At 47.5% G+C, this 11,175-nt stretch overlaps 1 protein-coding gene across 1 annotated transcript; it reads right to left on the bottom strand.

The window, feature by feature from the left end:
• Positions 1-1,829: 1,829 nt before the first annotated feature.
• Positions 1,830-7,762, bottom strand: GPR88 (G protein-coupled receptor 88). Its single transcript, XM_069598905.1, has one exon. The coding sequence runs from the start codon at positions 5,564-5,566 to the stop codon at positions 4,415-4,417; it is 1,152 nt and encodes a 383-aa protein (XP_069455006.1). The 5' UTR covers positions 5,567-7,762; the 3' UTR covers positions 1,830-4,414.
• Positions 7,763-11,175: the final 3,413 nt, after the last annotated feature.

Below are 11,175 nucleotides of genomic sequence, written 5' to 3'. Positions count from 1 at the left end.
TGGGAGGTCTGTAGGGGCAGAGATTATGACTAGAGGAGCTCTGATGAGAGGGAGAAACAAAGGGAACCTTCCAGGAAGGAAGGATGAGGGTTGGGTAAGTGATGAGACACGAGGGGACACTAGCAAGGTCCTTGAATGAACAGGTTATGGACACAAAACATGGGCCATGTTTAGAAGGCAGTGTAGAGAATAAGTAGGCTATAGTGACAGGTACAAGTGGGGGGGGGGGGTGGGAATTAGAGAATGGTCGCATCCTGGAATCACCAATGCAATGTACATGAACTTGGGTAAACTTCAGGAGGCAGTGAGGGACAGAGAGGCCTGACATGCTGCAGTCCAGGGGGTCGAAAAGAGTCGGATGCAACTGGGCGACTGAACAACAGCATGTCATGGAGGGGGCTCCACACTTGATTCAAAACTCTGATCGTATCGACAGCACAGTGGTTATGTGCTGGCATGCGCTCATGCTCTCTCACACTCTGGATTCAGACAAAACTTTGAATCCCAGCTCCTCCTTTTAAGTTATCACATAACTTTAGGTACCTTAATTGTTGTTCTTTCTTTACTTTTTCTCTTTCTTCCTTCCTTCTTCCTTGGCTTCACTTTTCTTTAAACTTTTCATTATGAAAACTTTCAAAGATACACACAGTAAAGAGAACTGTGCAAAACATCCCAGTTACCCATCACGCCCTTTCAATAGCCATCAACATCTGACCTCCCTGGTTTCATTGGTATCCTTCCCACTCCCTCCCCACCGTCCTCCTTACTGACAGCAATAGGCTTGATGTGATTAAGTACCTGGAGAAACTGTGTGTACTGCACCTGTTTAAGGTGGGAGGAGCTAGGAAAGGATACCTGAGGAGGACGTATATGAAAGCGGCATTGCCCTTAGGTTAGAGATACTGAGGGTCCCAATCTGGGTCCCGTGCTTTAAAGAACCTGCTCCCACCCTCCTCTGGCTAATTCCTTTACCACATAGAAAGGGGAGCCAAGGAGGGCTGTGCCCTCCCCCAGGTACAGCCTGTGCCTTGCCCTGGTACCCAGACCCCCAGAATTCCCTTTCTAAATGGCTTGAGGTCACTTCTGCTCTACCCCCTGGATGTGTGTCATAGATCCTGGAGTTGGGCAAGGTGGCTGGTTGAGAGGCGGAGGTGTGCCGAGACAGAACCTGGGCTGAGTCCACACAGGGGGTCCCCTCACTCAGCATACTGATTAGGAGAGGAGAGGCAGAAAGAAAGGCTCCCCCCAGCCTTGTTTCTGCAACCCAAGAGCTCCTACCCAGAGATCCATTCTTACCCCCAACACCTCAGAAACGTTAAGATCAGGCTTTTGAAAGTGAGGGACATCTACAATTTTTCTCAGCATTCTTGAATTTAAGTTTATGCCACTGATGCCTTTTGTCAGGTCAGCTGCCTGGACTGCCATTGAGCCAGATGAGCAGTGTCTGAGTCCCTGGGAGAATGGAATAAAGGCCACACGGGAAACAATGAAGCTGGCCAATTCAGCTGTCATCAGAAGAACAGATTTGCATTGAACCAGGAGGCCAGAGCAGACCCGTGTTTCTTGGGTGAGCAGATCTTTTCAAGGGTTTTCTCTATCAGAGAGTTAAAGCCCTATAGTATTAAAAAATAATAATAATACAGAGAAAAACACCCGTGGATGCCTCTGTACAAAACAGAATTATTGTTTAAGCACATATTACATTTTGAAAGCAGGAAAGCAGAATTTAGCCATTAAGGTGCAAGGATGGGTGGGTGGAGAGTGTGCTATATGTCTTAATAGGCATATACCTAAAGAAAAAAGTAGAAAAAGTGAAGCAAGACAGCCCACAACAGCAATTAGGACTTTTCATTCCGAGTGGATAATATGTAGTTTCATTTAAACAGGAACACAATCTTCATTAACTTAATTTGTAAAAGCAGTAACTCCAACTCCCAGCTCTTGCTGGGAGTAAGGCGTTTTTAGACACATCACTTCTACTTCTAAATTAAGAGTGAATCAGTCCTGTGGAGTTAATTACCAGTAAATACAACCTGAAGTAGGTCTCCCACGTGGCACTGAGCCAGCAAAGGTGGTTCTGTGTTAACCAGAAACACTGCAAGATATTGGATATGTGAAAAGCTAAGTTTATGTGCTTGGCAACTGTTTGCAGGAATAGCAGGTTTGTAGCATCTACCGCGAGAAACAAGGATAAAGGCCTAATTAAAAGAAAACCTTTTGATAAGGAACTTAGACAAGTGTCCCCCAGCCCTCTCCCCACAAAAAAGTAAAATTCAGTTCTCTGTTATTGCAGCCTTTCCCCCAAATCAGTTACACTTACAGAAAGGAAATAATAGCTATTTCTTTTCAATGCTGGCATATGTATCCTATTTAGTTATAAAAGATAGAAATAAATTTAGAAACTAAATGTAGAATCAAATAAAGCCAGAACAAAGAAGTCGCTTTTATCACCAGTGCTTTGGGATACAGTGTCATCTGTTACAGTGTTCTCAAAGAGATATTCAAGAAGACCAGAGACAGACGAAAAAAACAGGCAGAGGAATAGTTGTGTGAACTTTAATTGAGTATTTAAATCAAGAAAAATGGGAGCAGATGAAACCTTAGTAAGAGAGAAATGGCGCATGCACAAAGGGATTAGATTAATAAAATGACTGCTGACTACTGGTGATGAACACATCTGTTTCGTTTTTCTGCAAACATGTCAAAGTTTCCTGCCACTCCCATAATTATTCAAATGTACAAGTGTTCCCACTCTCCTGGCTTACAAACGTCCAGGAGGCCAACAATTTGGTTCCTGAATTACACAGTCGAGGCTGTTCAGCCCCAGATTGGATGTAGTGAGCAGCAGTCAGAATTGCTGGTAACTGATTATTTTACTACTTTTCTCTCATTTTAATTTTATAGTGATTTTACACAGCTTTGCATTTCAAATATTGAACATCCCTAAATAAATTTACTAAGAGAGATGAAAATGGCAAGCCTCAAATTATACATTTTAGAACAGATTCCCACTTGAACTGTTCCTTTTTATAACTGAGTTCATTATACCTTCTTTAACATATACGATATCAATGTTAAGTGTCATGGTAATACATATGAACTACATTTAAAAAATTGTTCCTTTCTAGTGTGTGGCTTGTCTAAACCCTTAAAAAGCACAGGTGGCTTTGCAGAGTGGTTCATTTGCAAGATAAAGTCCCACCTGAGAGTTTTCTCATAAATTGGGTCAAGACAAGAATTCTTGGTAGCCAGAGGTGTCTCTATGTCTCTTTTCATATAATTGATGGCTGCTTCTTCTGGTGTCTGGAAGAAGTACAATGTCCTTGTCCAATGGGTATTGCTTTAGTATACCACATGCTCAGTAAGTTCTAGCATCTAGGAGCATGCAATAGAGGTTAATATTAGCTATGCAATCATGGTGTTAGTCGTGTTTAATTAAATCATGTGCATTGAGATATTTTAAATGTTAAAGAGAAAACAGAAGGACTTATTCTCCTTAGCAACCATTATAGTACAGAAAGTTCACAGCCGCAATCACACTCACAAGGCAGGTAAACTGATGAGAAAATGAGGGTAACAACAAACGTGCATGCCACAGAAAACCCGACACTGGTACCTGAAATAGACAGCGCCCTTATTTTTTTTTCAACATTCCATAGCTAGCTCAGACCGTCAATCAACACAATGGAAACCTGTCACTTTAACACTTAATGTCAATTTTCAGTCTTAGAAGTGCAAAGGGGAATGTAAAATAATAAATCTGAGGGTTTCCCTCCTCACTGGCTAAGATTCTGTCTCATCCCGGAATGATGTTACTTTATAAAAACCCTTTTAAGAGCAAAGGGCCTGGGGTCTTAACGGCAACTTACTGGTGTATATCTGTGACTTCATTCTTCAGGTCAATACAGAAAGGCTAAATTGTTACAGAAGCATCATTAAAGATAGGTTACTTTCTAAAATGCTTTATAAATATTATTTCCTTCGTCAATATTATTCCCTTTGGCTTATGCACACTCGAGGCGCTTTATATACATCTTAAGACGATGAAGGTGGGAATGGTAATCAAGGTAACAAAGCTGTTTTTCCAAAACTGTGAAAATAAATTGACCGGTTCTTTCGGAAAGTCATTGCGCAAGTTCCTGAAGTTTCCGGTGTTCTGACTTCAGGATTTCCCTAAAACACGGAAACAAAGGGTAAAAATCAGGTGGCCGTCGAAAATGACTTCGCGGCCCACATGTACACTGAAACCTCGGTTCAGGTATTCCACTGGGGTCGAAGGCGAAATCTTCGCACCGGTTTATTGAGCTTCGCCCGCCGGAGTCTTCGTTCAGGCTGGGGATACTTTCCAAGGAGGCGGCGGTGACCAAGGCCATTGGAAGGCGGGCATCTCCGCTTCCCGAGCGCCCTGCCCGGGTCACCAGTGCTGGCCGGCGGCGCGAGTGCCCAGCTGAGCTTGGGACACCGCGGGCACGGCCGTGGCGGCGGCAGCAGCGGCCGCCGCGTCGCCGACGCCGGGCAGGACTGAGCGCACCGAGCGGCGGAACTCTTCGTTCCTCCACGTGTAGAGCAGCGGGTTGAGCGCGGACAGGGCACAGCACAGGAGCCAGCTGGCCGCCTGCACGCCCCAGGGCACGGGCAGCGAGAAGCCGCTGGCCAGGCTCACCCACACCAGCGGCTGCGTGGCCAGCAGGAAGACGCAGCAGAGCAGCAGCACCGACAGGCCGCTGAGACGCCGCTGCGCCCGCCGCGGGTGCAACGCCGCGGGCAGGGGCTGAGCCTGCGCCGGGAGCTGAGCACCACCCGGGCCCGGCGCGTGCGGGGCGCCCGGGAAGGCGGCGGCGGCGGCGGCGCAGCCGGGCAGCTGGTGCAGCAGGTGGAAGTTGAGGACGCTGACCCGCTTGACGCTGACGCGCACGCGGCGCACGATGCCCAGGTAGCAGTGCAGCAGCAGCGCCGTCTGCGCCAGCAGCGCCCCGGCGGCCAGCAGGGCCGGGTAGTGGACGCGCGGGGGCGCGGCGCCCGGACGCGGCGCCCAGGGCGGCAGCAGCAGCACGAGGCCCAGGGCTAGCGCCCAGGACAACGCCAGCATGCCCGCCGTGTGGCGCCGCTGGTACAGCGCCTGGTAGGTGGCGGGCGCCCGCGTGATGAGCAGGTAGCGGTTCAGGGCCACCAGGCAGTGGGACAAGAGGGACACGGTGAGCCCGAGGCCCAGCAGCCCGCCCCGCAGCAGGCGGTAGCTGCCCCCGGCGCCGTCCCAATCCCCGGGGGGCTCCGCGGAGCCCGCCGGCAGGAGCCCGAGCACCGCCTCCTGCGGCATCCAGAGGGCGCAGACGCTGAGGTCGGCGGCGCAGCCGTTCACGATGAAGGCGTTGCTGGTCGTCTGAAGCTTTCGGAAGGACGACACGAGATAGATGACCATGCCGTTGGCCAGCGTGCCCCCGATGGCCAGGCCCGAGTACAGGAGGGACACGGGGATGCGTCGGCCCGCCCACGACTCCTCTTCCTCGCAGAGCAGCAGCAGGGATCCCCCGGTGGTGGAGGAGGTGGACGTGGAAGAGTTGGTCATTCTGGCCAACCCTTCACACCTCGCTGGCTAGCGTCCGTTTCTCGCAGCGCGGCCCATCCTGATGCCCTCCTGCAGGGAGGGCAGAGACCTTCCTTCAGACCTCTGCCACCGACACAAAAGGCTGTGGCAGAATAATGGGCTGGGGAAGGGGGTAGAGGGAGCTCGAGGAGAACGGGGGTGGCAAATGACAAGTGCCTGCCTCGAAAATGTCTCCAGTGCCAGAGAAAGGCCTCTTTGCACTCAGCAGGCACCAGGGAAGCCTTGGGACAGAACAATACAATCCCTGTCCCTCAGTCGCCCCTTCGCCCGCTAAATACACACACAGATACACACGTGGGAATGGCAGATGGAGCCCCTAGTTTCCATGAGAAAGCAGAGATATGCCACCTGGGGGAAATGCCAGAGGAAAAGGGGTTGGGGGTATCTTACTTTCTGGCTGGTCCTTAGCTGACGGGTAGCAGAGGGAGGGAGGCCAAGGAATACCTCCTCAGCAGCAGCATCTGTGGTCCTGCAATCAACAGGAGAAACTCAGCTGGGATCAGCACCAGGAGCAAGTGCCTCCTTCCCGGTGCAGCATCCACACATGGCCCTAGGCAGAAGCCAGCAGCTGCAGGGAGACTCCTCAGCTGGCAGCAAGGCTGGAGAAAGTAAAGTGGCAGGCTGCAAGCCGGGGCGGGTGGGCAGGTAGGCAGGCAGGAGCAGCAGCAGTAAGGGTGCTTGGCTGCAAAAGCAGAAGCTGAGCTCAAGAGGAGAGCACCCCCGTGCTCAGAAGCTAGAGTGGTGGCTGATGCGGTGAACCCACTCGAAGCTCTCTCCTGCTCAGTTATACATCACCCAGGGAAAAGGCAGCCTTTCCATGCTGGTATGAATTATTCAATAGCTTCTAACTTGTGAAAGGGAAGAAAAATATCTTGCTCAGAAAGTCCTGTAATTAACAAGTTTCTCTGTCTTTTCTGTCTCTCAATCGCCCTATTTTTCACCTTGCTTCATTTTTCTTTCCTTCCCCCACCCCTTCCATCAATGCTAGAATAAAATGTAATATACCCGCAATGTATTTCATCTTTGTCTGATGCATCCTGGGCATGAGATTTTTCTGAGAGATAAATATACTCCTAAGACCCAGGGCTGATCTTTCCATCCCACATTTTCAGAGAGAATTACTTTATGTCCTAATTGAAATTCACTTTTTCTTTGGTAAGGTGGGATATGGGTTGTAATATACAGAAAATCTTCAAGTCTTAATTAAAATCAGAATTTCAGTTTTCTCTCTCATCGCCAAACTCCTTTCTAGAGTGTGGCTTCTGTTTCAGTAATGAAATAGAGGGTAAAAACGAATGGTCAGAAGGTTACATACCACTGGGTTTCTGGGGGTAAGCAAGGGGCTTGAATGATCCACACTATAAAGAACAGAGTGATCTGTTTTTACCACAGAATTTTTGATCCTATGGCCTTAGACAGAGATTTGCAGTCTGATGTTGGAATCTTCCACAAGCGGAATTTTTCATAAAAGTCATCACCCTCCAGAAATCATTTTTCACTGGGAAAGTCATTTATTTGAAAATTTAACTCAGAAACATGACATAATTTAAAAAAATGCTAGGTGGGTTTTCAGGACACTTGGGTTCTAAGCTGGGCATCTACCAAATGGCCTTGCGATGGATTGTTTTCATCTTGTCAAATAAGGAATTTCACTCGGTGACTTCCAAGGCCCTTTCTGTTTGAACTTTCTCTGAATGCCCATGCATAAATCTGACATATCTCCACCCTCCTGTGACACTTGAAATATACCTTCTCTGTCTAACATGTAACATAGTCTCAGGTCCCGTGGCAGGAGTTTTTTCCAGTCTGTTCCTCAGGGTGCCTGTTCAGGATGAAGTACAAAATACCCCTCCTTTGCTTCCCTGTCTGTCCTTCAAAAACTGTTAATGACTACTAACTTATTAATAGTTAATAGTCTATTAACTATAGTCTATTGACTATTAACCCCATTAATATGGGGGTAGGATTAAGCAGGACCTAATGAATACAGTCCATTTAGGTGATATCTAAATGGAATTAGTTGAGTTGGGGGGTTTTTTGCCAGTGTCTTTTATCTGTTGTTATTTAAGGCTTTCAGTACAGCAAGGCCAATAAGCTTGCAAGACAGCCCTCTAATCATTCATAGTTAAAACTTGCTGAAATAAAAATTTTCTCTCACATCAGGGGGATTCAGAGTCCAGGTTCTTGGTCCCAGTTGTTGCTGTCTTGCATAGGAGTGAAATCTCTGCTGGGAGACTCAGGTGTATTGCAATCACATACACTTCTGCCAAGACCCTGCCTATTTAGCCCTGGCCTGGCAGGGGCCAAGTTTTTGTTTGGGGGGGTTGTTTTTGTTTTAAGCTACTGAACTTACATGATATAGGGTGGGAGTTTTTTTCTCTTATTTCCAGCATCAGAACAGTATTCAGTTAGAATTAATATACTTGTTATTGAATCAACAAATGGATGAGTGTTTGTTGTTTTTTAGTCACTAAGTCACGTCTGATGTTTTTGTGACCCCATGGACTGTAGCCCACCAGGCTCGTTTGTTCATGGGAGTTCCCAGGCTAGAATACTGGAATGGGTTGCCATTTCCTTCTCTAGGAGATCTTCGCAACCCAGAGATCGAACCCTCATCTCCTGCATTGGCAGGTAGATTCTTAACCACTGAGCCACCAGGGAAGCCCATAAATGAATATATAAATGATTTCATTTGTTTTTCTCCATGGCAAAACAGTCGATAGTTTTCATGAGAATCTCTTTCCTCCTACCCCTGCAGCAACTTGCTCCGTGAACTACCCTGTCTGATGAATCTCCAGGCTACCCTCCTCCGCTTGCTTTCCATTGGCCTTACAAAAATGTCAATTTCATTACAAGTAGGTCTTCCCTGGTAGCTCAGTTGGTGAAGAATCTGCCTGAAGTGCAGGAGACCCAGGTTCCATCCCTGGGCCGGGAAGATCCCCCAGAGAAGGAAATGGCAAGCCACTCCAGTATTCTTCCCTAGAAAATCCCATGGACAGAGGAGCCTGGTGGGCTACAGTCCATAAGGTTGCAAGACTCAGACACGACTTCGCAACTAAGCCAGCAAAGTTTCCTTGCATTTCACCTCCTTCTCAGGGTGCCTACACAGCTCACACTCCTGACAAAACTGCTGTATTCCTGCTTCTACTTCCTCACTATCTGCCTCTACATTCCCACTGAATGTCTGCGCCATGCTGCTTTTGGCTATCACCACTGAGACACTTTCTAACTGGCCAGAGATCTGCCCAGATATAAAACTGCCTACGGACATCTGCACATCGGTGCTCTAAGGGCATCTGAAACCCCAAATCTCCAAAACTGATCCCCTCCTCCTGTCCAGATTGGTTTCTTCTCCTGTGTTCTATCTAAATCTCAGTGACCAGCATCACCAGTATCCCAGTACCTCAGAATCCTAGCTGTCGCCCTTGATTCCTATTTTCAATCTTACTCCCAATATCCATTAATCACCAAGTGCCATCATTCTACTAGGTTAATCTTTTTTTACTCTTTTCACTGATCTTTATTCACTCTTCCACTACCTGGCATCAGACAACCATCATCTCTTCTTTGTGTGTATATGTGCTCAGTCATGTCCAGCTCTTTGAGACCCCATGGACCCCACCAGGCTCCTCTGTCCATAGAATTTTCTGGACAAGAATACTGGAGTGGGTTGGCATTTCCTTCTCCAGATCTTCCACATCCAAGGATCAAACCCAAGTCTCTTGCATCTCCTGCACTGGCAGCTGGATGCTTTACTGCTGGGCCACCTGGGAAGCCCATCTCTTCTTTGAATTATCCTGACAAGCTCCTGACTCTAAGTGCAATCTTACCTCCTTCCAGCCAGTATGATCTTTCTAAAACCAAAACCCATCACTTGAATCTTAAAAGAGTTATTTTTATCTGTTTAACCCCCGCCCCCAATATACATTCATTGGAAATAGGAACTTCATTTTGTTCACCACTATTATTGGCAGCTCCCAGAACAATGCCAGGCACAGAGTAGAGCCTTAGTCAATATTTGTAGAAAAAATAGTAAGCAAATGTCATATTCTGCTTTAAGTCTTTCACTAGGTCCATGTTGCCCTCAAGAGAATTGTTAAGTATCATCATTGCTAATGATGCACGCATACCACGTGTACCATTGTTTTGAGTATTTTTCATGTCTTCTTTTATTTAGTCTTCATGCCAGGCCAACACAGTAACTTGGGCTTAAATTTGCAGGCCAAGGAGTCCAGATAGAAGTCCATAGGCCATATGTCTAAATATTTTAAAATAATAAACTGTTAAATAACATATGTTCTCTTCTCCTACCTTGACAAATATACTGAAAAGCTACGCTCAAATCTAGAATTCTCAGATTTATAAAGTGTTCCATGCCACTGAAATCTGACAACTTGGAGAGCTTGCCTCTGGCCCACAGTTCGCCTGCCACCCCCCCTTGTTTTTTCCCCACTCTCTGCTCAATCATCACACTCCAGAAAGGCCTCATTTTAACACAGGACATGCCAGCCTGCCTATTCAAGTTTCACTCACATCTTTGTCCTACAGTCACTCCGTGGTAACAGCTCAGACCTAGGGTGGTACCTGGATGGCAGTCATCAGAAGGGCAGCGCCAGAGAAGATGTTCATACAGCTCATGGAAGTGCATTCATGGCCATTGGGCACAGAGTTCTGCGGTCTTGGTGATGAACATGGTCTAGAAAGGGGGTGTGAGGTTTAGGGAAACTTGTCCACTTAGATCCATTTAATAGATGGGAAAGCAGAGTCACAAGAGGTTAAAGAACTTACTCCAAATCTAGGAAGCTAAGGAAGTGGCATAACTGAGATGCAAATCCAGTTTCCCATCCTCAAGGGTTTCCCCAGTGGCTCAGCAGTAAAGAATCTGCCTGTAACACAGGAGTCGAAGGAGCCACAGATTCGATCCCTGGATTGGGAAGATCCCCTGGAGGAGGGCAAGGAAACCCACTCCAGTATTCTTACCTGAAGAATCCCATGAACAGAGGAGCCTGGTGAGCTACATACAGTCCATTGGATCACAAAGAGTCGGACACAACTGAGCATGCACACGCTCCCCATACTCAGTCCCTACAGTGTACCACCTCCCTGGGCGAAGTGAAACATCCTTACCATGGGTTAGCTGCTGTAGATTGAGCTCATGTAACAACAAGACCCAAAGCTATAGAGGTTTCAAGAAACATAACAAGCAGTCCAGATGGAAGACAGATCTCCCCCCCTTCCCCCTCCCCGAGGGTTGTCCAGACACCCAAGTATCTTCTTAGTGCTCCACCACCCTTTAGGGGATAGTGTTCAAAGTGTGGTTCCCGACCAGCAGCATCAGCATCCCCTGGAAACTTGTTAGGAATGATTCAGACCCAGTGACTCATAATTCCTGGTGATGGGGCCCTGCGATCTGTATGTTAATGAGCCCTCCAGGTGACTCTGATGCTACAGTTCAAGAGCCACTGCCCTGGAGAATTACCCCTGTCTATGCGGCTGACATTTCCCCCCACTACTGTGTCCATATTCCAGCTGGCAGAGATGGGATAAAAAGGAAGAGGGGCAGCCAGCTT

This window comes from Ovis canadensis, chromosome 1 (assembly GCF_042477335.2).
Source record: "Ovis canadensis isolate MfBH-ARS-UI-01 breed Bighorn chromosome 1, ARS-UI_OviCan_v2, whole genome shotgun sequence".
Taxonomy (NCBI): Eukaryota; Metazoa; Chordata; class Mammalia; order Artiodactyla; family Bovidae; genus Ovis; species Ovis canadensis.
Note: the sequence above shows the minus strand (reverse complement) of the source record. Positions and strands in the feature narration are given on the sequence as shown.